Consider the following 26,976-nt stretch of genomic DNA (forward strand, 5'->3'; position numbering starts at 1 on the left):
CAATAGATAGAATGGTACATTGATGCTCCATATTCCCTCATATTCCCGCCATATTCCCTCAGAATTCCCAAGAGTGTACTAATACATGTAGAGATTTGCTATAAAGAAGTCAAGATATATCCAAGTTTGCTGAAATGCCATATTTGTGCTTCAAGACTTGGAAAAAAGTTGTATTCACCTGCCAATAAAAAGCTAGGCTTTGATGGAACGTCTGTGTTGACAGATTGTAGAAAAGATTGAGGAAATGACTTACCTTTAGAGAACCCGTGTTATAGGATTGCATGCACACACACAGCACATGCAAATAATGGGAAGGGCAACCTCAGGATTAGTCTATAGTTGGTTTTGTTTAAACAAAAATGACAGCCAGACAAAAGAAACAAAAAATCTTGCAACGATTATCAAAATAAATAAAGACTTAACCCTGGATTATAACAGGAGTAAAACCTGAATGCTATCAATTGACAAAATCCTGAAAATACTGTAGCCTAAAGCAAAACAACATTCAGTAAATCGACTGAAGGCAAAATAGCAGAGGCAAGCTCCTTCAGCACATAGCAAATGATCTATTTCTTCCATTTTGACTTCCTACTTTTATAGTAAATACCATAGGTGAGCTGTTTGTTAGCTCTTTGCAACAACTGGCTGCAGATATTAATGAGATTGAAAAGCTTTGAAAATGGAAAATTATCTATTGGTCATACTGTAAAGGTCATCAAATGCTGGAGAAAAAGGGGGACCCAAAGTGACATTACAACAATATAATATCCTTCCAAAGGCTACAAAAAGTCAAGAAAAGAACATAGGGAGGTCACCAAGAAACCTACAGGAATCTCTGGCAAGTATTGGTTACGCCTGTGGGAAGACTCTCTTTCTTTCCATGACTAGGAAATAGGGGTGAGGTCACTACAACAGTGTGTTTATTGAGAAAAAAATTCAGCATAATACAGCAAAACATTGATTCAGATCTTCTATTTATACATTAATAATAAAATAAAAGCAGCTACTAACACAAGGGAAAAAGAAAGAGAAGAGGGCACAGGTCAGTTCAAAACACTAAACAATAAGTGAAGTTGGGGGTACTAATCATACATACCCGAGATACAAATCATATAATAAAAATAACAAGGGGCAATTTGGGCTAAGGGGTAATTGACTTATGGCTTAATAATAAATTATAGCTGAAGGTGATTTAAAGGAAAAAATGTAGTAATATGAGCTCTTTCTCCTTCTATTGTATTTCAAAAATCTGAGCTTGAAATAAAGGAAATAAATTGTTTCCAAATATTTTCCGAAAAGACACTTTACCTTTCAGAATGTATGTAATCCTTTTCACTGACAAACAAAAAGACATGATGTTGATCCACTGTATAATGGGTGGTTTTTCCACTTTATTCCAGTACACAGATATTAGACACCTTGCTTGAAGTATACTTATGTCAATAAGTTTCCCAGTGTTGCTACTGTATACAATATACTCCCAAGAAAAATTCCCAAAATAAAAATGTCTGATTTACAGATACCATCTTAAAAATAAATATAACAACCTTTTTCCAAAACAATCCCACATACAGTGCAAAAGTGTTTTGATCATTTTTATTTACTTTGGTAAAATACATCCTTGTAATCCAGTTGTATTGTATTAATTTGAGATTGTTGTTAATAGTTTGTGATTGAGCTTCACACATACGATACTTCTTTCCATTTGTCTAAAGAAATGTCAATATTAAACCTTTAGATTGGGGAGATTTTGATAAGTTTTTAGAAGGCGTCTTAATTTTTTTGTAAGCTGGGTACCATGATGTAAAGAAACATGGCTTCTAAATGGGAGGAATTTAAGGAAGTATTTTAGGTGGATATCAAACTGTGCTACAATCCTGCATCCAATCTGACTGGTTTAAAATTCTTGGACTTAAAATTTTTGGACTTAACGATGATAGTTTTAATGATGATGATAGAGACCTAAATACCTAAGCACATCACACCATACTTTTATTGTGTTAATGAGAATAAGGTTAAAAGATACAACATTTTTGCCTTTTTAGATAGTTTTGATATCTGTCGTATAAAGATAAAGATTAAGGGGTAAAAAAAAAAACAGTGTCCATTCAAGATGGGTGGTATTTAAAAAAAGGAATAATATAAAATAGATAGCAGTTGTGCTGCCTAATAGTACCACTGTAAATTAGGAAATTGGAGACCGCCTTTATTGTAAGACATGTAATAATGAAAAATAAATGAGAGCTTTGTTTCAAATTAAACTTTCTTTCGGCTTCTCCCATTAGGGAAGGGCCTCCTAACGCAACCCTCCCCATTTATCTGTTAGTCTTGTCTATTTTTCTGTCTTTTTTATATGTAAGCATTTTAGATTTGTGTTTATATAGAACATTTTGGATTTCACTTAAATAAAGTGCTATAAATGTATGAGATCACAAAAGGGTTTTGCAACAACATGCTGTTTCCCCCTTTATACTTCCAGTTTTGTTTTAACCTACAGTATTTATCAATGCTGTTAGTAGCTGTGGTCTTTATACGTTTGGTATGAAATAGCATGGCCACTTTGGGATACAACCTTATGGGTTACAGGAATCACTATGTATGTATGTAAATTCTCTGCTTAAAACCTGCATAATCTTCAATGTTTTTTTTATGTTGAGAAATGAAAGTGAACCTCTTGATGTCACCCATATGAGGATGGGTTCCCCTTTGAGTCTGGTTCCTCTCAAGGTTTCTTCCTGATATCATCTAAGGGAGTTTTTCCTTGCCACTGTCGCCACGGCTTGCTCATCAGGGACAAACGCACACCATTCACCTTAACTGTTGTTTTCTGTAAAGCTGCTTTGAGACAATGTCTGTTGTGAAAAGCGCTATACAAATAAACTTGACTTGACTTATCCGGACTTGGGACCGGCACTAAAAGTGCACTGGCTTGTGCAACCCTAATGGCTGGGTTTGGTTTCCTGACCGGGTGTCCTGACCGCAGTGAGAGCGCCGAATCCTAACCACTAGACCACCAGGGAAAGGTATAATATTTTAAGCAATAGAATAATTTGTATTGCATTAATATTTTTTGGATATTTTAATTTGGAAATATTGTTAAAAAATATATAAAGATTTGCATCTAATGAACACATCTGATGAGTTTCAGAGAGAAGTAAGCACCAGCCTCATCAGATGTGTTCATCTAATGAACACATCTGATGAGGCTGGTGCTTACTTCTCTCTGAAACTCTGGAGAGTCCATCAATGGATCCTCTTCAGTTTGCCTACCAACCTGGCATTGGAGTGGAACACGCTGTCATCATCTTCCTAAATCAGGCTATTTCGCACCTGGAAAAGGCTGGGAGCACAGTGAGAGTCATGTTTTTTTTTTTTACTTCTTCAGTGCTTTCAACACCATCCAACCTGTGTTCCTGAGGGATAAGATGGTGTACATGGGAGTGGACCATCATCTGTCTAAATAGATAACCTCACAGACCGACCACAGTATGTGAGGACTCGTGACTGTGAGTCTGACATGGTTGTCTGCAACACTGGATCCCCGCAGGGAATAGTTCTGGCCCTGTTCCTCTTCTACACTGCAGGCTTCATGTTCTGCTCAGCAACCTGTCACCTGCAGAAGTTCTCTGATGACTCATCGTCAGTCTGATCATGGATGATGATGACAGGGAGTACAGAGGACTGATCCAGACCTATGTGGACTGGTGCCAACAGAGCTGACTCGAGATAAACGTGGGGAATACCAAAGAACTGATGGTGGATTTCTGTAGGCCCAAACAAACTTAATTATCACCGATGAGCATTCAGAGAAAGGACATTGTGAGAGTGGACTCCTACAAATGCCTGGCTGTTCATCTGAACCGCAAACAGGACTGGACAAATAATACTGTGGCAATTTAACATCCATTATAGAAATTTCCCCACTGTGGGACGAATAAAGGTTTATCTTATTTATAAGAAAGGACAGAGTAGACTGTTTCTGCTAAGGAGTCTAAGGTTTTTTGGAGTGCAGGAAGAGCTACTGAAGACCTTTTTTGACTCTGCGGTGGCCAGAGCCATCTTCTATGGTGTGGTATGCTGGGGCAGCAGCATCTCCACTGCAGACAGGAAGAGACTGGACAAGCTGATCAGAAGGGTCAGCTTAGTCCTGGGGATTCCCCTGTACACTGTACAGGAGGTGGGAGAAAGGAGGATGGTAGCTAAACTACCATCATTGCTGGAGAACGACTCTCACCCCCTGCAGCTCCTTCAGTGACAGACTGCTATCAGACTTTACAATCAGAGCTGCTCCCAGTGAACCAGTCAACAAAATATACACTGTTATTGTGTTTAACTGTGCAATAATGACATTAACAACGTTTTTTTAGGCAACATGTGCAATAACAAGAATTTAAAACCGTGCAATATTATCTATGTGCAATATGTTTGATAGCGGAACTACTTATTCGTGGTCTCTTTTTTTCTTTGTTTGTATTTAAACATTGTGTTGTGTATATACTGTATTATGCTTCTACTTGTTTTACAGTTGACTGTCATACCTATTTAATAAAAGAAGGAATGATTTAGAATGATTATAACCAGAAAAGTTGGCAAAAGTTGCAAGGCGTTTGTATTAGAGCAGGAATGGAGAAAGCCAAATTTGTGAAGTATAAAACAACGCCATCTGCGTACAAAGAAATACCAATATCTTTAGTATTTAATCTAATGGCCTGAATATTACAATGAGACCCACAGCTATTGCAAATGGCTTGATTGTTTAAACAAAGATCAGAGGTGATAAGGGGTATCCTTGTCAAGTGCCCCTTTGAGTATGAAAAGCATTGGAAACTATACTATACCTTGGCCATAGGGTGCATAAAAAATTCTCAATCCTTTTGCAAAAACATCCTCCAAACCCAAATCTTTTCAGGACCTCAAACAAATGTCAATTCCACCCTATGAAATGTTTTTTTAGCATCCAGGGACAAAATGGCTGTATCAGAAGCTTCTTTTTATATATAATACATCAAGCAAAGCTCGGACATTATGAGAACCTTGACTACTCTTAATAAAACCATTTTGGTTTCGATATATTACCTCAGGCAAAAACACTTCCAGCCTCGTTGCCAAAATTTTACTTAACATTCGTATTAACAGAATTGGCCGAAATGATTTGCATTTGGCATTTATTTTAATAGGCTTAGGAAGTAACGTAATGAGAGCATTTTTTAATGAGGATTGAAGCACACCATTTTTGAAAGAATCTTCAAACATATTTAAAATAGGAGAAATAATAAAATTTGTTTGTATTCTATTGTGTAAATATCGAGAGGTATATAAAAATTAAAAAAAAGCATTTAAAAGTGTAATTTCTTTTGATCGGATCAACCGTGATAAAGCTAGCAATTTCCAGCCTTTTCACCTTGGCCAGAGTAATTTTGCTAATAACTTAGGGTCAGGATAAATGAATAATATAGTGGCATTATCTGAAATTACTATTGCGCCATAAAAACAATCAGTAATATATGCCAATAATGTTGTTCAAGCAGTTCTTGGGGAAAAAAAAAAAATTAATTTACTTAAATTTTTAGCCTAGTCATCACTTTGATTTTAGTGATACTATGCAGCTTCCTACAGTTTCAAGAAACAAACCTAACCCCAATAATCTCTGCCATCACGTTATTAGATAGATCAGTTCTCTCCCTAGTGTTAAAACAGAGAGTCCCCTGTGCCTTGTGACAATACATACAACTAAACACAAAAGCAGAATAATTAAAAAACGTAAACCATTGACAATAGCAACATTTTAACATCACCATCATGAATTGCTACGAACCACCAGCGACTCCATCCACTATATTATTTCTAACTTCCCCCATCTAAATGAGTCCTGAAATGAACCATATGATAAATGGGATGCCGCCTAAGCTCGGATGAGTTCCTTTGTCCCCTTTTAAAGATTAATGTCTATGATTAATCGGCCGTTATTCATATATCTTTAGATTCAGCAAAATTGGAAAGAATTTCACCACCTTACACGTTTCTTAGAAAGTCCTAAGTTTCCGATAGATTTTGAAATATTTGGGCTGTTAATGGTCACACGGAGGAGTGCTGGAAAAATGAATCTGTACGGCGAGCCCTTGCCTTGTAGCTTTCTCTTGACTTCGTCGACTTGTCTTCGTTGCTTGTTTACCTCAGAAGAAAGGTCTGGAAAAAACACGACTTGTTGATTTTGGAACAGTACATCTTTCTTTGCTCTGGACGCATCCGTCGTATATCCCCAAATCCTTGTGTTCTCTCTATGGCCAGAGTCTTTCGCAGTGGTTCCATGTTCAATTCCTCGGGTAACCAGCTTTCTAAAAATACACATGCATAACTGCCCTCAGATTTTTCTGGTAAACCTAATTGTGTTAGGTTAGAGATAAGCGCAGCAACTTTCTTTTTGAGAGCGCTGGTCATCAACTAAAGTGTAGTAACCACATTGTTGGTCTGAGAAATGCATTCCTGTCTGTGTCAGTCTCCCAAAACACTCTGCTACTTGATTCTTTGAAATCTTGTACAGCTGAGAGAACACTTTTAAACTGAAAGGCCATGTCGACTTTTCCTGAAATTATTGCCTGTAGGACATTACTTGAGTCCGTGTGAAAGTCGCTAGTTTGATCTCCATAACTGGATGAGGAGTTCTCTTAAACGTGTGTGACTTGCAGCATCTCTTCAAGGCCTTCCGAGTGCAATGCGATTTCTGTTATTTCTGTGTTTTTCAGCTTCTGCTTTACTGGTCTGGGTGACATCTTAAACAACTGTCAGTTAGAAGACAACTTATGGATGACATTTAAGTAAAAACGAGATGAAGTTTAAGAAATCTCTAAACCAATTTTAGCGGAGCTATCTCATGCATCTTTTCATTAGAGTGTGATAACCGGAAGGCCCATAAATGGAAGCCCTTTCTCAGAAAAACAAACCATCCCTTTTGGCAAAATGCGTTATAGTTCATGGAACCAAAGTAGAAAATGTTAAGCAGCTCAAAAAACAGTAAAACATGGTTGTGGAAGCATCACTCTATGATACGACAGCTGAAGATTACAAATAATTTTAACAGGATAATGGCCCAAAGCACAAAGGAATATCTTCAGAAGAAGAACACAAGAGTTTTCCAGTCAATGCCATGTTTTAAAGCTTATGGAATGACTTGGAGAATGCTGTTCACAGCCTTGTAAGCCTTGTAGAGCTGGAGAGTTTTTCCAAGGAATAAAATCTGCAAACGATAACCCCAATAGAATCTTCTATTATAAGGTATTTTAACAAAGAAGATGCTATTGTACACTTTTTCTTCTTTTCCCCTATTAAAATGGGTTTGTTATCTTGGTTGATCTTGTGGTTTTTTTACATCACAAAATAAGGTTTTTATAGTTTATAAAACAATTTATATTCACTATATTTATGTTTGCATGTCCACTTATAGTTTAATGAACCAGATCACTTGTAGGCCATTTATACGGAAAATTATACACGCTCGGAATATTGTCAAGAAAATGAGCTAGAGCTTCACCTGAACTTAAAAACTAATTTTTTACGTCATGTCTACAAAAAACCCACTGATGATTATTTACTTATTACCTAATGTTGGATCAATGTTTATATAGACATAGTTGTCAGATACTTGGCATAGATGTAACTTGATTTATTAATGTCTTCACCAGCTCAATTAAAAAGATGCTTAAAAATACAGTTATATTTATAGTTGAATTGGGAATAGAAAAAAAAAACATTTCAAAGAAAATAATAATAATAAAAACATAACTAATACAAATTACTTCTGACTTGAACAGTGGGGATTCTGACCCGCAAATTTCCCCATATGCTTGACATTTAGGCTGATGGACATATCTGTCAAATTTTCTTCTCGTCAAAAGAATGAAGAAATCAATGAAACGTTTGATAAAATAGCAATAATAATAATAAAAAAAAGTATTTAAGGTACCTATGGAGAATAAAGGTTGCATGTGTTATAAAGCTCAAAAGAGAGCTCTTATATATAATATATTTTTCTGGCTAAACAATCATATAAATCGCTTACAGCATTTAGTAAGAAAACAGTAAGGAATTGATTGAAATGCATTGACAGAGGACCGAATACAAGAATGAATAAATATTTACATATACTTGCATATTTAAACATTTTGACTATTTGGTTTTTCAATTCTTTCTACTATAACAAGTCATACATTCCATTGCATAGGATTTATAGACAATAAATCTAATTTGATAAAAAAAAAAAAAAAAAAAAGGTACCAGCACTTGTATCCTTATCAAAAAGTCCAAATTCACTCGATATGCAAATGTCCAGAAACCTGCACACATACAACCTCTATGAGCCAAAATTTGCAGAAAGAAACACAAGCTCATAATAGTCTTTATAATCACTATAGAGCAGGGGTCTCCAATCTCTTCCAGAAAGGGCCAGTGTGGGTGCAGGTTTTCATTCCAACCAATTAATGGTCACACCTAATAGTCATTAAAAATGAAGATCATTAGATTTGAACAGGTAGAATTTGGTGTGGACTTGCTTGGTTGGAATGAAAACCTGCACCCACACTGGCCCTTTCTGGAAAAGATTGGAGACCCCTGCTATAGAGGTTCATAAATTCGGTTTGATCATAGCAGACACTCAAATTTTCCTTAAAACCCATCATCATATAAATCACTTCTTTGATTGAATTTAGCTTGTTTCAAATTTTTTGCATTTCAGGCAAGCAGTGAAACAGCATACTCAGCAACCGAAAGTCCTTGACTTGACATATGCATAATCAGTGCCATAATGTCACATTTCTTCCAATTCAACCGAGTAATCAGTTTAAATCAGCACACTGATGCACCGAACCATTATTAAAATAACTAGCGATGAAGTTCCGGCGAGTGTGGAAGCATTCTTAACATCACAGCTGCATTTGCGCGGGTTTGGGGTTAGCGGGTATTGGACGGGTGGTGTCGGGGTCGGACAAAACATCCAATCGGTTGCCGTTGATTTGGGATTCAGGACGTCCTGATCCATTCCGCCACTCTTTAGGACCCAGTAGGAGTTGCCCTTGAAGACGTAGGTGTCTCCCGCTAAAGAAAAAAGAAGGAAACTTTTATTTTGGTGGTTCATGCAAATGAGTTTTGTTTATTTTTAGACTACAAAAACCCTATGCTGGTTCTTCAAAGTAATTAGCCTAATTGTGTTTTTACAATACACCTATTACCACAACTGCAATTTTACTGTAGCGGTTGTATAACAGATGCAATGGAATCTTGCACTTACCATACCTGTACATTTTGGCATGCACAAATTGTCACCAGTTGAAATAACTGACATTCTTCATATTGCAGCTATGTGCCAGTGGTGAATTAAATACACAAACCATGTACTTGAGTTAAAGTAAACTATTACTATGAGTAAAAATGCAAAAATATTCAAAGTGCTATGATTTATTATGGTTGTAATGTTCCTATTATAATTTTTGTCACAAGATTTTTCCTAATCACCTCAGTTTATGTGAAAACACTCTTAACACACCAATCTATTAACAGAATGATATTAATTAGTCAAACACTGATTGATATCTACTGAAATGATCATGATCTCAAAACCTTCTTTTCAATACTTAGAAAAATCATGAAAATAAGACCACCAGTGTTGAGTGTTTATTCCTTTCAAAAGATTCTGCTTGCAATTGCACTGATGCTAATTAAGCTAACTAATTCACTCATAAATAAAAAGGAAGGACTGATTTTGCAAAAGTAAAATATTTGACTTTGAAATGTAAAGTTAAAGTCTCAGCAAATGTGAAATACTTCAAAAAGTACAGATACATGACAAAGCTACAGTACTTAAGTACAGTAATGAATTGCATTCACTTCGTTACTGTCCACCACTGGGTAACAGTGTTAGCTATGTGAGCCAGACAGTTTCCGTTGTGTTCCAAAACAGTGTGCCGGAAAGGTGTTCACTCTACTCTTCATAGATGACGTGTTCAAATGATCACCAGACTCTCCAGTTCCTGTATGCCATCAGATTTCAATTCAATGCTATTTTAAAAATTGACTGTCCCAAAGGAGCTTAACAGAAGTAAATAGATTATTTTACGTCATTTGGAGATTCCCTCATACAGACTGACTTACATTTATCTCATTCATACAACGAGCAGCTATGGGGTAAGATGCCTTGCTCAGGTAAGCCTGGGATTTGAACACACATCCTTTAGAGCCAAAGTTCAATGCCTTAAAGTTTAACCTACCAGCTCCCTTGTTATAGAAATGTTAGAAATTTGATTATATATTATTTTATAAATTAGTCCAATTTAGTTTATCCAATAAGGATAATTCACAATTTTATACTTTTTCTAGGTCTCATTGAGCATGTTTTGGATGGAAGGTCAGATTGTTCCAAAGCCTGATCTCTTCTCTTTTGTGCACGTGTGAAACCAAATTTTTGTGAAAACCAAATTTTTCCAAGCTCATTACATTTTAATACTATTTCATTTTTAACTCTAATGGTGTATTTGTTAAATGCCCAATTTGGGGATACACACATTTTTAAGATTATGTTATTTGTTTTAATGAGTAATTAACATTAGTTATGAATGGACTCATATGGAGTATGTGATGGGAATGAAGGGCATTACTAAGACCTTCTGTCCACCAGTGTCCCCTGCAAATCAGATGACCCTCTTGTCTTTGTTCTCTGCCTTGAATCTTTATGTACATGCAACCCTCAGACTGCCATATTAACAACTACAGATACTGATATAATTTATTTAAGCTTATAAGGGCTCAGTGTAATAGTATTGAGCTCTAACACTGTTGTTAGAGCTCAATATATCTACAAACAAAGGCCAACCTAATGACCATTTTGCTAAACCAAATTTTAAGCAGCATTTTTTATCATCTGTACATCTGTTTTGTACATCTGTTGTATCTGTGAAACCAAGATGTTGCCACAGTGTCCTTGCAAACCTACAAGTGTGCAAATCAACGCAACAGAATCAAACTTGTTTCCATTCACGATGCGAAGCCATTTCCATTCAACCATATAGCGCATTCACATACAAGTCGTATTCAAAATCAAACTGGACATGTATACAAATCAGCTACCAAAGAAGGCACCTATGTCCTACAACCAAGTCCATAAACATTTAAACAATGACACAATGTTGCCTTAATGCATTTGGATTTTAAAAAATAAAAAAATTGCACTAGAATTTCAGATTTAATTTGAGGGGTTTGGGGGAAAACACTCTTGTATTGACTGTCCATCCATTTTAATAGGCTCAGGAGTAATTTGAGAAACATAATCATATAATTCTTTATATTATATAATATTTTTCATTTCTGAATGAGAATTCTGAATTGACATGGCAACTCATATGAACATTTTTACAACACCTTGTATGTGATCTTTTGTTTGAAGCGTATTTGCATATTATAATTACCCTATATTACTATTATTATAAATGTTTTATAGGAAATGCAACACAGAAATTCCCAAGAAAATGTAGGCAATTATGAGAAAATCGTTGGCTTTTGGTTTTTTTCAGAACATACAGTCATGCACTTTTAAAATTGTTATTGGTTTCCATTGATTTACTATAGAATTTTAAATACAGCATCGAATTCTAAATATATTTTTATTTCTCGCAGTTTTCACAAATCCCTGAATAAAAAACACTATGGCTATTGTAGATAGTTTATTTTAGTCACATTTTATTAATTAAGAGAAATCACTCATCCTGGAGGGACACGTCAACACTCCACAAGACACGCCATTTTCATCTAAAAACGCTCATCCACACTTAAACGTCTGAAAAACGGCATTTTCAAATCATATCCAGTGTTTCCAAAAAAGCCATGTTTTCGTTAACTGTCACAGTGTGCACGGAAGGCTCTAACGGAGATACAAAAAAATAGGCCCTTTCATATGAAAGCCTTTTTTCTCCTCTTTCACGTTCTGGTTTCTGATCTCGGTATGATTTCTTGTTCACATTCTTGCTTTCCCTAGTTCATGTTGTTGGTCATTTGCCTGACCTCAGCCTGTTTCTCGTTTCCAATTGGGATTTCTTTGCCTGTTTATTTTAAATAAATGTTCTGTGCACTTGCTTCCACTTTCACTGTCATGTTCACTTCCATTACATGACTGTTTAATCGATCCTGCTATATTATGCTTCTTTTTTTACTTATGCAAACCCTTTGTATGAGAAATGTGCTAATAAATGTCCCTTGCCTTATTAATACTTGATAGTTTTTGCAAGGATTAACGAAGGATCTTGTCGTTGTGTCTTGCATTTTAGTAACTATAGCTTATTGCGAGTCAAGTGACAAAATATATGGATTATTGACAAGGCTATGGAAAACTATTTCATTGTTTTGTGAAAGTTTAAATGCACCTGATACAAAATTCCACTACTCCACAATAGCCTGAAGAGCCGAGGTACATACTACTTTACTGAGCTAAAGATGGTTTGAGATCGTTACCTTTTCCCCAGCTCATGATGTCATCAGGATTGCTGGGCACCCCCTTCCAGAGGGAGGCACTTCTTGGGTAGTCCGCATCTGGATGCGATACTATTTCCCCCTGATTCTCTGTGAACCTCCAAAAATGATCACCACTGAATAGATACGTGTGGCCATTATGGGCCCAAACGAATGCTGCGTCCACTCGATCCACCATCCTCCCATCGGGAGTTCTCATGCTCCATTCGGACAAAGACCGTGGGTAACCAGGCAATGCCACAGTGTCCTTGAAGATCCAGTACTGTGAACCTGAGAAGTGAAAAAAGAACAAATCTTTTACATCAAAAGCCAATCAGAATATAACACATCTAAACCATGCATTTAATTTAGTTCAATTCATTTTTATTTGTATAGCGCTTTTAACAATGGACATTGTCTCCAAGCAGCTTTCACAATAAATGCAATTAGATACCATTAGAAATCAGAAATTTAAAGACAACAAATTAAAAAGTGGTCATCTCCAGGGAATTTAACACACAAAATAATATAGAGTTTATAAAGAAATTTAGCATAGTAAACAGTAAATTACAGTAAGATTAAAAAATCAACACATTGTCTCCATCTAGTGTCTAAAGTTTATATTGTCCAAGGACCTAGGAACTGCCCAGGATAGTGTCAGTGGAAATCCTGAATTATTTCTGGCTCAAGAATGTTCTGTGCAGCATAACCCCCTCAGTCCACTAAGAACTGGATGTGCTCACAGGCTACATGAGAGTCCAGGAGGCAGTAAATAGTGAAGCCAGACTGGCCCTCGATGAGATGTGGCCAAGTAGGAGCCAGTTGCAAAGAAAATCTGGTCTGGTGATGAGTTTAAGATGGGTAGCCTGGAAGGTGGGACACATCCACATGGACTAAAGAAGAAAAGATTGTAGATTGGTTGGACTGAGCCTTTGCAACACAATGAAAGGCCAGAGGAACTGGGGGGCCCAGTTTGCAGAACTTGCAGGAGGAGGGTCCCAGGTGGAGAGACAAACCCTTCGTCCACAACAAAGAGTTGGGTCATGTCTGTGCCACTTGTAGGTTACAAATTCGTTTAGACAAATTTAAAACGGGTGCATTGCCTTTTGAGCCTCATCTGAATGAACCGGGGGATGAATCTCTTACCCAGAGCAGTTCGAGGAGTCCCTGCTGCGCTGAAATAAAAAAAAATAAGAAAGTATAGGCAAGTCCCTGCCTGCCATGGTCTTCCTGGGGGGCCACCTAGAGACTTCCATTATATACAGTGAGCTTCAAGAACTTTCACTTCTTCATCTTAACATACAAGGAGGCAGGCACTGCATGACCTAACAGACTGACATCTTGAAAATTAGAAGTACATCATCTAAATAGAAAAAGAACCCACTGGAGCATTTGTCAGGCCAAACAGCACGATTAGGCTTTCCACTCATCTCCATCCTTAATACGCAGGTGGTAGGCATTCCTGAGGTCTAATTTGGTGTAGACACTGGCTCCCTGTAGTAGTTCAAAAGCAGTGGCCATGAATGGAAGATGGTAGCGGGTCGGATAGTCATCTTGCTGAGTGGTGAAGGACTCCCATCTTTTTTTCTTACCACAAAAAAAATATTTTGGTGTTGGATCCAGAGAGAGAAAAAATACTTTTTCCCTCTTTGGGACCTGGAAACAGGTCAGTAGAGCCCTTAGGGTAGTGAGGAGAGGGACTGATCACTTTCTTTACTGTATGCTAATCGAAAAGATTTCTTAATGTTCATTGAATGACAAAAAGGGTAATATCCTGAAAATGTATTCTTCTGAAAACATTCTCTCCTGTATTGCACCTTTTTGGTGTTCCACATTTTAACATCTGCATCTATAACTGAATTAAATTCTGAGGTACAAGTGGTCTATACTAGCATACCTGAATCTCCTGAATCTTGACATGCTTCCAGAGCAAAAAAGTAAGACTAGAAATGACTCATACAGAAATGATTGTTCCACATGCAGTGATCGTGCTTGGCTAGTTTGGTCCAAACATTTGGTGAAGAACATGACCAGTAGGCTGCAACCACCATCAAAAGAGCTAATAAGCTCAACGGTAGAATTCCATGGCTAAATTAGACCTTGGAATGCATTCCACTAGATTTTGTTTTTCGTGACTGTGGGGATTTGTCCATTCAGCCACAAGAGCAATAATTAGGTTAAGCACTGATGTTAAAAAAAAAACATGGCAATCAGCCAGCCTTCCAATTCTTCATAAAGGTGTTTAGTGGGGATAAAATCAGTACTTTGTGCAGGCCACTTGATTGATTTGTGCACAGTTTCAGGCTCATTAGTTGCAGTGAAGGGAAATCACAATGCTACAGCGCACAAAGACATTTTAGACAATTGAGTGTTCGAACAATGTGGCAACGGTTTAAATTAGCTGAACATATGAGTGTAATGTGAAGGTGTCCACATGCATTTTCGTCCACAGTACATTATGTAGATTTTTGTAAAGTGTGACCAAATCTAAAATGTGACTTTAATGTCCATGAGTTAAGCTATTTATGACAATTTAATACAACTTAAACTGCCTCAGCAAAAAAGCTTTCATTTTAAACTTAGCAGCAATTTGGAAGATAACAATGATTTAAACCAATGAAGTGTGGAACTGGGTGTATCTCAGTATGTTTTATTGCAGAAATCCTCTCTCATAGCTCCCTTGTCCAAGGTGCTGACTGTAAACTGCTAAAGAACTTATGTCTCCATGATGTCCTGCAATTGATATTACATCCAGGTTCAATGTTTGTCTTGTTCGGTTTCCCAGGATAGACAGAAGTTGGGGAAGTGGCAGCTCAGTGGCTCTTTGTTATGACCAGAAGAACAGGGGCTTGTTACTCTGCAATCTTGCTGACTCTGCAATCTGACCCTGGTTGCCCACATTGCTGAGATATGTGAAGAATAACCATGTGGGATCAATAAAGTATTGTAGATGAAAAATTTAAACTTGAGATCCTGCTGTTGTTGGTCGCTGCTTGTGTATTATTTCATAGTCTTTATTGTTGAAAAATAGTAGAAAATATATGAAAGGAAAGAAAATAATTCAGGTGGTAGCTCTGAGTTACTGATCGGAAGGTTGGGGTTCAAGCCCTATTATCGCCAAGCTGGCACTCTTGTAACCTTGAGCAAGGCCGTTAATTCTCTGTGCTCCAGGGGTACTGTATCATGGTTACACATACATTCTTACACATTATCACCGTACCGCTCTCACTGACCTATAAAGAAGATGATGCGACTGTCGATCTTCCTCTCATAAACAGCATCTATCTTGTCGGCGTCGGGTGGCAGTCCAACCCAGAAGTTTCTGATGAAAGCAGGGGCGAGGGACACCAAAGATCCAGATCGCTGCACTCGCCAGAAATAAGGTCCTGACATAAAAGCGCAAATTACCTGTAACTGTGAATTTATTCGAACGCTATTTAAAAAAAAACAACTTCAAATCCAAAAAACACACCTTTAAAAAAGAAGACATCGCCTCTGATGTTGGCGACTGCATCAAATCCTCCCTCACAGCGATCCTGGTAACCAGGGTTGGGCCTGGAAAAAAAAAAAAAATTAATACTTAATGATTTTACTTCTTGATTGTTCCTTATGTCATAGGTCATGAGTCATAGCTACCATTTTGCCTTTCTAGAGAATAAACCATTGCGTCTCAAATGCCCAAAGAATGCGTTTCTCAGTTGGTAGCTTAGTGGTTAAGATATTGTACTTCTGATCAGAAGGTTTTGAGTTCAATTCCCAGCTCCATCAACCTGACACCGGCTGGGGCCCTTTAGCAAGCAGTGCTGCTTTCTTTATATGAACGATAAAATTGCAAGTTGCTCTGGGAGTCTGTTGGAATTTGTAGGCATAGAGGTATAAAGTACATTGATGCCTTATGACTCCATGGTCCTGGCTTTGATCCTGACCCCAGGTTCAAGTCTTTCTACACGTTAGATCTAGGAGGAGCTGGATGGCAAAAATTACTAGCATACCACACAGGATGCATTCCTGCCCAACAACCCGTGTTCCTGAGATAGACTCCATATTCAGTCCCAACCTTACTAGCCCCTACCCAAACCTTACTAGCCCTTCGCCCAAACCTTACTAACCACCCAAACTTCACTAGCCTCCCCAAACCTTACTAGCCTCTTCTGTGAACCTTACTAGCCCCTACCCCAAACCTTACTAGCCCTTCGCCAAAACCTTACTAACCACCCAAACCTTACTAGCCTCAAAACTTTACTAGACCCTCCCCCAAACCTTACTAGCCCCCCTTGCATTTTGTTTGTGTGGATCTATTGTGTAGATTTATGACATATTATTGATTAAATGGTAATGGAATATTGTGTTATTGTCCTGTTGTCACTTTTTTGTTGCAATAAATTCAACACCGATGCATGGCTCAGTTTCCTGATGATCACATTTTTGCACATATACTGCATGGGTTTCAAATATGAAACTCCAGAACACTTTCGCTATTGATGTGATAGTGCATGAACCTTGTCTTAAAAATGCAGACAGTCTATCGTCTAGACAGTTACCAGACACCAAAAACAAAAGAGACACAGGAAAGGCGTGAGCTCTCGTATTCAGTTGTCATTAACGTACAGTATTTACAGGAAGTCTCCGCCTTTTGATTCAGTTGCAAGTTGAATGCAACGTTACAGTTTCTTGTTCCCAGGACTTATTTAATTCTTTCCAGGGCTTATTTGATGTGTAATTTTTATATTAAAAAAAAAGTATCTTTTAAAATCAATATTTTTATGATTCACTTACTGTACAGTCCCTTTGGTTGATGGAATTTTGGGCAGCTCAGGGACACCTGGAGTTAAATCACCACTAGGGGGAGGTGTTGCTCTGTTCGCTTTGATTCCTACAAGAAAATACATGCTCATTATCATCATCATCATCATCATCATCATCATGTCTTGTCGGAAGTCATGATTATTCGCAGAGAACTAAAATTTAACAAATCAGATAAGCAAAACAAAAAAGATGTCCAGCTTTTCTTGAAAATTCCATCTTGTGAATTTAAGTGTATCTGCAACCAAATCTGTATCTTTGTATCCGCAGTTATCGATTATTATAGTAATCGAGTATTCTAAGAATTATTCCATAAAATAATTGAGTAATCGGATAAAAAGTACTTTTGCTTTATTGAAGAAAAATACTAAATAAACAAGAGAAAATAAGGTGGGCCTCTTAAAATGAACCAGTAATTAGAAAAATTTTAAATATTTAATGCTAAAATTGCATACAAGAATATCTGTGAAAATTAAACCCATTTAATGCATTTAATTGCAATATTACATCAAAATGCAAATACAAACATATAAACAAAAAAATCATAAATAAAAATATAAAAATCCATTTCAAATTACTTTAAAAATGGTAAACGCAGGGTGTTTTCTTAAATTTTAGTTTGAAAATTATCCCAAACTTTGGAATCTTTCTGTCGTTTTTATTAGCCTGAATCTTATCATCACACCGTGCTGTTTTCCTGCCGTTGCTCCATTTTTCATTCTACAGCACATTCTGTGCAGTGGGTGTGTCAGTAATAATGGTCAGTGGGGAAACACAGTGCTCCGTGTGTAGTTAAATGGTCTAAACGAAGCATCGAGGCAAATTATTAGTTTTTTTGTATTCCAAATACTCTAGGAATCTTTTCACCCCTTTTTAAATCCACACAAATATATTTGAATGAATATGGTATCACTAATATCAGCCCAAACATGATGCTATTGTTTTCCAAATGTAGTTCTAAATAGCATTTTTTTTTGCTAGTTATTATCGTTTGAGTGATATTTTTTGATATATATATTAATTTTATCATATTATACTATGATCATTTGTGTCATAATCCATCGATTTGATAAAGGTAGTGAAGATCAATAGTGAATGAAACACACAAAAATCCAAATGCTTTAAAATGTTCTCACCATACAGCGTCTGGATGGCGAGCAGGTCATCCATGGGAAGTGTGTATCTGCTAATGTCTCCCACCGGTCCTTGGTAGTACGGGCGCATGATCGAGGGACTAGCAGATGAGTGAGAAAGACCTAACGCATGGCCGAACTCATGCACAGCTACAGTAAAGAGATCGGTTCCGTCTCCATCTGGCCGGCCGTACGTCCATGTCTCCTCATCATCGAAGTGGGTGTCACCGTTGATGTCAGCCTGGCCAGGGAAGAAGGCATGAGCGAGTGTGCCTCCCTTCCCATCGAAAGGATAGCCGTCGTCATGGAGGGAGCGTTCGAAGGAAATTCGGATTTCGGCACGATCGGCCTCGTTTTTGGGGACCAAGACGAATTCGAGGTTGGTGCTGTTGCTCCAGACTTTGAGGGCATAGTACATAATCGATTGCACATGTTCCCTTTTGAGTAAGGAAGGATTGGGGTAGCTCAGGACACTAAGAAAATAAGGAGTGAAGAAGTTACAGGTCCATACACTGGCAGCAATGAGTCACCTTGTACAGATGGTCCCTGAGTTACGGTGGTTTGATTATTCAACCTTACAATGAAGATATGACAAAATTCAAAATAATATATAATATATACATATATTATATACAGTAAAGTTTATACAGTATGGTAGAGTAAATTGCTTTGTTTTGCAAAAGTATAAAGTATTTTGTAATTTATAAACAAATAACAGTATACTGCCCCATACTGATCATCATCATCATCATCAAGCCCTTCAGAGAGCCCAACGAATCATTCCACTCAGCTTCCCACTTTGGAAAACATTTACAATAAACGTTGTCTGCAAAGGGCAATGGGCATCAACAAAGATACTTCTCACCCCAACCATGGACTGTTTACCCTTCTCCCATCGGGCAGACGCTACAGGTATCTCAGAGCCGCACAAACAGACTGAAGTATAGCTTTTTTCCTGTGGCTGTTGTAATTCAATACTGCAATGTCACTTTCTGTGTATTTTGCACTGTTTATCCAATACACATTTTTTTTTTGGCACCATCTATAACTCACATTTGCACTACTGTACATTGGCCAAAAAAGAGATTTAACTGACTCTGAAAAGTCAAAAATTAAAAAAAGTCTTTCACAGGGATGCAGCACTCTTGAAATATTGAAGATACTGGGGCATGCTCACAGAACCATCAAACGTTTTGTAGCAAATAGTCAACAGGGTCGCAAGAAACGTGTCGAGAAGAAAAGACGCAAATTAACCGCCAAAGATTTGAGATGAATCAAACATGAAGCTACCAGGAACCCATTATCTTCCAGTGCTGCCATATTCCACAACTGCAACCTACCCGGAGTGTCAAGAAGTACGAGGTGTTCAGTTTTCAGAGACATGGCCAAGGTAAGAAAGGCTGAAACACGACCACCTCTGAACAAGACACATAAGTTGAAACGTCAAGAATTGGCCAATAAATATCTAAAGACAGATTTTTTAAAGGTTTTGTGGACTGATGAGATGAGAGTGACTCTTGACGAACCAGATGTTTGGGCCCGTGGTTGGCTCAGTAATGGACACAGAGCTCCACTTCGACTCAGACACCAGCAAGGTGGAGGTGGGGTACTGGTATGGGAAGGGAGTATTATAAATGAGCTAGTTGGACCTTTTTTGGTTGAAAATGGACTCAAAATCAACTCTCAGACCTACTGCCAATTTTTAGAAGACACTTTCCTTAAGCAGTGGTACAGGAAAAAGTCTGCATCTTTCAAGAAGACTTTGATTTTTATGCAAGACAACGCTCCATCACATGCATCAAAGTTCTCCAATGCGTGGTCAGTAAAGGCCTTAGAGCTGAAAAACTAATGACATGGCCCCTTTCTTCACCTGACTTCAACTCTGTTGAGAACGTTTGGGCCCTTCTTAAGCAGGAAATGTACAGTGAAGGTAAACAGTACACCTCTCTGAACAGTGTCTGGGAGGCTGTAGTTGCGGCTGCACAAAAAGTTGATTCTGACCAGATCGAGAAACTGAATGACTCCGTGAATGGAAGGCTTGTGACTGTTATGGAAAAGAAGGGTGGCTTTATTGGTCACTGAGGTTTTCTTTTTGAAATTTCAGGAATGTTTATTTGTTCATTTTAAGTTTGTTTATTATTCTCACTTTAACAGGTGAAAATAAACAAGTAAAATGGGAAAATCTTTGTTTTTCATTTAGTTGCATGATAATTCTGCACACTAATAGTTGCCTAATAATGGTGTACATGTAGATGAAAGCCAAAACTTCACTTTTATTACTTGAATGTTCAGGTTTGACTATTTTAATCCTCAAAAATACAACTTGCCTAATAATTGTGCACACACTGTATATATACCATATATTATTACCGCTCATCCCTGTATATATGGACCTCATGCATTATTTATCTACTGTTATTTATTGTAAATAGGCCACATATGCACTTCTGGTTAGATGCTAACTGCATTTCATTGGCTTAGTACATGTACTTTGCACAATGGCAATAATGTTGAATCTAATCTAATTTAATCATTCTTTAAGTCTCCGTGGGAACGGCTAGGCCCTTGTCTCGACTACGATGGGGTCATTGGAACGCATATCCATTGTAAGTCAGAGACTACCTGTAATTTTGTAAGTATCTTGTACTATATACAAGTTGGTGAAATGGGAAATTTTTTAACTAGGAATTGGCCATTGGTGTTGTATTTGGTGTTTTAAAGCCCAAATGTAGCTCTTGTCTCTTTCTCTCTCAACAGAGGATGTCCGGCTCCACCCTCCACTCGCAAACCGCCCACTGTCACATATATATATATATATATATATATATATATATATATATATATATACTGTAACATTTATACATACGTTTGTACTGTAAATTGCCTTGTTTTGCAAAATTCTGTATTGTAGTTTGTTAAATTATAAAGAAATGATGGTAGGATGGTAGACAGTAGTATTCTACCGTATCCTACAGTATTTAAGTCATGAGTTTTTAAAAGTTACAATCGGGTCATCAGAACGCATGGGACAATCTATACTATATTCAATGAAATCGAATAAAAGTAAAATGTTTGATGTGACACTGAAAATGCGACATACTAGATGTGAAAGAACAAACCTCCATTTCAGACTAGTCGTTTCCCAACTGGACCCGGAGAGAGCATAGCGCTTCTTCCTCCTTCTCAGCATGTCTTCCGTGCCTACAATGTCCGGCAGTGAGCATCTAGGCAGCGACATCTGTTTTAGTGTGTCCCCATCTGGTCGGAGAAAGAGAACGAGAGAGAGAGAGAGAGTGAGAGAGAGAGAGTAAGAGAGAGAGAGAGAGAGAGAGAGAGAGAGAGAGAGAGAGAGAGAGAGAGAGAGAGAGCGAGAGAACGAGAGAACGAGAGAGAGAGAGAGAGAGAAGAAAGTACGGAGTAAAGAAAGTAAGGATCAATATATGGACTGCAGTAATGGAAACCCCTAATGCACTGCTGACAGAGCGCACTAAAAGCATGGGGCTAGACTAACGGATTATGAATGAAGCATTTCCACTCACAATGCGATTCCCTATCAACCGCAGCGCATTTCAAAAAACATCTTAGACAGTTTAAGGGAATCATAGAATACCAAGTAACTGGCGAGATGTTTAATGTTGAATAAACACTATTTCTGTTCTTTAAGCAAAAGTGATTCAAATGACACGTTGTATTACGAATAAATATCACGCTGCCGTGCATAGCATGCACATTTTTACCAAGTTTGCCCGTTTCCTTCAGGCCTGCGAACCTCTGCATCTGTCTGATGGCTTTCTCCATGCCTTCTTTGGTCTGCAATCTCCCTGTCCGTGGATCAGGAAGAGGGAGATACCCATATCTGCTCAGCCAATCCTGTGTAAGACATGAATTCAAGATGATTTTAATAATATAATATCAAATACACATTACAGGGTTTATACTTATTCCCAGAGTTCAATTACTTTCTTTATTTGTAATTTCTATGGTAAGAACGATTGGTCCAGGAATATTACCACATTCTATATGATATAATCACAAGTTTCTACTGCACAAAACAAACAGCACTCAGCTTCCTCTTTTAACATTTAATGAGGCTGGAAACTATCAAGCATGCAGCGCCTTTTATATATCTTACATTTTATATACTTGTTCCTAGCCTCAGGTCTTTAATGGATTAAATTCTTGGGCCTAATAATTGCTTCAGGCAAAAGGATTAAATACTTAGATAATGGATTTTGTTTTTTAAAAAGCGAAGTTGTAGAAAGAGGATGAGGTTAAACAAAAACCCATAATTTTTTATGTAAATATTGGATTTGGACAAAAATGGATCTGATTTGATAGGTGTTAGCTCAGTGTTTAAGGTTCTGGTTTCTGATCAGAAAGTCAGGGGTTTAAGACCCAGTATTTCCAAGCTGCAACCATTGGGCCCTTAAACAAGGCCCTTAACCCTATGTGCTCCAGTGAGGCACTTTCCTGGTTGACCCCAACTTCCTAATATCACCAAGTTATACAAGGAAAGAATTTCACTGCACTGTAGGGAAAATGCACCTTTACCTATAATTTAAGGGGTTAAAAATACTGCAACAATCGTTTAGAAACTACATCCAAAAGTACATCCAATAGACGCTTCATTGATAAACAATTTAACAGCCAGGCCCATGGCATGTTTCCTCCTTATTTCAAACACAGCATTTGGTGATACCTATGAGTTTCAGAAATCAATCATTGACTGTAAAGGATCTGATTCAAGGTATTAGAAATAAGTCATATTTGTAATTATATTATTTTGTCCAATTACTTTCGAGCCGTAAAAATGGGGGTACTACAGTATGTAAAAATGGTTCCTTTCCTGATTAATGCAATATTTTAGGATTTTTTTAACCCCTTTACTAAAAACAAGCCCAACCACGTCTAGTTTAAAATCCAGAACCTTTCAAAACCAAAAAAAGAAAAGAAGGTGAATAAATGCAGTCAATATCATTCCATTCCATACGTCAATTCCTTCTTTTCTATGTAGAACATGGTGACCATTGATGTACAGCAGAACACAACAGAAATGTTATTCACCAATGCACTTAAAAACACTGAAACATTAAAGATACTATAAATATGGAAATATTCATGGAAAACCACCAACCATGTGTGCATCCTTCCCTGTACAATCCCTTTATTCAACTCATTTGTATTTGGAGAGGCGTTTTAACAACAGACATCATCCCAAAGCAGCCTTACAGTAGTGAGGAAGTAACTAGATTACAAATATAACATTAAATGTATAAATTAGGCAATATAAATGTATTCATAATGAGTGAGGAAGTGGTGACAGGGGCAATGAAAAACTCCCTGAGATGGTATGAGGAAAAAACTTCAAGGAACCGGAAACAAAAGGAAACCAAAACACATCTGGCTGATACACACAGTATGTAGTAGATTGAATCACACATGACTTTAAGGCCAAAAGTATACAGGACACCCAACCATCCAACCTACAGTATGCGGTTCTTCCTCCATCCGTTGCTATAAACTTTGACGCAAACCAACTATCTTTCTATGCTCTACATCATTACTAAGAGAGCCAACAGCACTTCCAGCTTGATAATGCCTCTGTTCACAAAGTAAGGTTCACAAAGACACGTTTTCGCAAGTGGAAGTTTGGAAGAACTCCAATGAATTGCAATGAACCCTGACCTCAACTGCACTTAACCACTTTTGGACGAACCCAAACCCTAACCCTCCTGTGGCAGAACAAGTAAATCCCACCTTCCTGAATTTCTTAGATCTTCTAGGATGTGTAGAAGTCATTAAAACAGCAAAGAAAAGGTGTGGAGAATTGAGTGTTCAAATACATATCATATGGTGTCCACAAACTCAGTAGGTGTCCAACAACTTTTGGAATGAGATTGTACATATTGGTTGGTGTAGTTTTTTTTTTTCCTTTCCAAATTTGTTGGAAAAATAATTAACAATAAATCTGATTCAATGAAATAAAACCGAAAGTTTTCCTTGGTTCTTTTCCTACTTTTAAATATCATTCTTTTTTTTTCTGCATGGGAAAACAAAACAGAAGTTGTCTACAATTCACAAGGGTTTTTTTTTTTTTTGCAACCATTCATTTTCTGGTCATTTTACATGATCAGTTTTACATCAACATTCTGACCACTTCCTGCTTGGTTTCCTTATGTTCATTATTTGATGGGCTAAATATAGTTTCATTAGAGTCTAACTTTTTGTTTCAATTATTTAAATTTTTCTGTGAAAAGAGAACACATTTATCAATATACAGTATATTTCAGTGTGTTTATATGATATTATGTCATATCTAGTGATTCATACCGTATAGAAAAATCATATGTATTTTCGATGTGCTGCATTTCACTATAGTATACCCTGAAATTGCCATGTGAACTCGAGAAAAGATCATAATTTCCCATCGAGTGAGTAATATGTGACCATAACAATCACTGGAAAGTAGGGAAGTAGTGCATCTCTGTGACTGAGGCCGATGCGACTAGCATCTCGATGCATAGCCAACGATACGATACAATTCACACCATTACGATGCGGTGCGATCCGATTCCGATTCAACTGAACAAAATGCGATACGCTGCAATGGAAAACAAATATGATGCTACGCAATTTAATATCGGACAGATAGTTTACTTTTATTTCTTTGCTTCAGACAAACAGCAAATCATCAGTTCACATACTGTAGGTGCCTTCTGGCTTGTAACGCATGGCCCTTTTCACAAAACAGGCGTTTGTGGTGCAAAGAAGAATAAAAGATGAAATAGATGTTTATTTCCTGTTCTGTCTCCAGCAGCTAAGAGAACGTGCTTGAGATACGCCGGAGTTGTTCAACACGTGCGCTCACTCTCTAAATTTTTTTTATCTGCATCCCTGAGTTTTCTCATTATTATAAATCCCATTAGAACAGGAGATTTTTTTTTTTGCTGTGAAAGTGCATAACTCACCTCAGACTCAAGTCATAGACTGTAGTGTTTTTTCTTTTATTATTTTTTGACGAAAAAAAAAAAGAATTATTGCACATTTGTAATGGTGTTCCTTCATTTTTATTTTTTACTTTCACTTGAGTAGATTTTTAGACTGATTTTAGATTTTACTTCAGCACTTGTAACAACTGTCGGAAACAACAGATATCCTGAGAAACATAAACCTCAACCCCAATCATCACCTATAAAAACACACAGACAAATCAGAAACATTTTGCAACAAGATACTTGGGTCAAATGGAACACAAATAGACCACGTTTGCACCAATTCAGCTCGTCATGTTTGCAGGAACGAGGGTTGAATATATGCTTCCAAGACCCCCATCACAAAGTGAAATACTGTACGGGGTGGGGCATCGTGGTATACAGAGCGGTGTAGTTCTGCAAAGAGTGTTTCGATGATTATACAAATGACAACTGATGTTCAAGGGCTTATCAGAAAGGAACTCGGAACTGAATATTGGAAGATAATGGACATTACGCAACACCCCCACATATACAGGCACAATTACACAAGAATGCATTGCATGGTCTAGACAAACTCCTGACTTGCAGCCTATTGAAGATTTCTACAAGATTTTCAATCTGAGGGTTTATCAGATGGACCCGTGGAAACTCGGGGGAATGATTCGCCTGGAGGAACTCCAAATTTATTTGGAGTAATTGGAGTAATTGGAGTAATTGAGTAATTGGAGGAATTGGAGTAATTGTCAAAAGCAACTTTGCAACAATGCTTATTTGTCTAAATTCTTATTTTTTTTCTTACAAGCTGATTTGTAGTTAAAACCCATAACAGGTCCAAGCATAAAAGGATTCTAGACTCCTCATTGTTATTATAGCTTTCCATCTACTTTTTCTTCTGTTTTGTTTATGGCAGCCCATAGAACATTTCAAATTTGGCACATTGATCAAAAAAGACTGCCCTGGTGGTCTAGTGGTTAAGATGCAGCGCTCCGACCGCTGCAACCCGGGTTCGATTCCCGGTCAGGGAACCATCCCCAGCCACTCTTAGTGCCGGTCCCAAGCCCGGATAAATTGGGGAGGGTTGCGTTAGGAAGGGCATCCAGCGTAAAACATGTGCCAAATCAAACGTGCGGAGGATCCGCTGTGGCGACCCCTAACGGGAGAAGCCGAAAAGAAAGTTTAGATCAAAAAAGACTGCCAACACTCTAGCCCCACCACAGGGTCAAATTTGGAAGCACAGTTCAGTCATACCGTTTACACCAGGGGTCACCAGCCTTTTTAAAACTGAGAACTACTTCTTGGATACCATTAATGTGAAGGGCTACCAGTTTGATACACACAGTTTTCAGTTTGAACTGAAATAATACATTTGCTCAATTTACCTTTTATTATATGTTATTATTAATAATTAATGATATTCATCTATGTGAGGACACTGATCATGTTAATGATTTCTCATAATAATTATCAATAATATTTCAACAAAGTAGGAAACAGCTATTTTTAGAAAAGGCCCGCGGGCTACTCATGTGATCCTTGCAGACTACTTGGTGCCCGAGGACACCACGTTGGTGACCCCTGGT

The 26,976-nt window shown here is 37.5% G+C and overlaps 1 protein-coding gene across 1 annotated transcript in view; it reads right to left on the bottom strand.

Annotated features, from left to right (window-relative positions):
* Window positions 1-7,414: 7,414 nt before the first annotated feature.
* Window positions 7,415-26,976, bottom strand: part of mmp25b (matrix metallopeptidase 25b) — a 21,750-nt gene continuing 2,188 nt past the window's right edge. Inside the window, exons 3-11 of the mRNA XM_083557127.1 lie at window positions 22,160-22,292; window positions 21,542-21,680; window positions 18,426-18,895; window positions 17,263-17,359; window positions 15,959-16,041; window positions 15,720-15,872; window positions 12,490-12,777; window positions 8,609-9,087; window positions 7,415-8,402 (exon numbers count right to left, since the gene is read on the bottom strand). Coding sequence (XP_083413253.1) covers window positions 8,834-9,087; window positions 12,490-12,777; window positions 15,720-15,872; window positions 15,959-16,041; window positions 17,263-17,359; window positions 18,426-18,895; window positions 21,542-21,680; window positions 22,160-22,292 — 1,617 coding nt within the window. The 3' untranslated portion in view covers window positions 7,415-8,402; window positions 8,609-8,833. The remainder of the gene's footprint in view (window positions 8,403-8,608; window positions 9,088-12,489; window positions 12,778-15,719; window positions 15,873-15,958; window positions 16,042-17,262; window positions 17,360-18,425; window positions 18,896-21,541; window positions 21,681-22,159; window positions 22,293-26,976) is intronic.

The sequence above is a fragment of the Silurus aristotelis genome, assembly GCF_946808225.1.
Source record: "Silurus aristotelis genome assembly, chromosome: 12".
In the NCBI taxonomy this organism is placed as follows: domain Eukaryota; kingdom Metazoa; phylum Chordata; class Actinopteri; order Siluriformes; family Siluridae; genus Silurus; species Silurus aristotelis.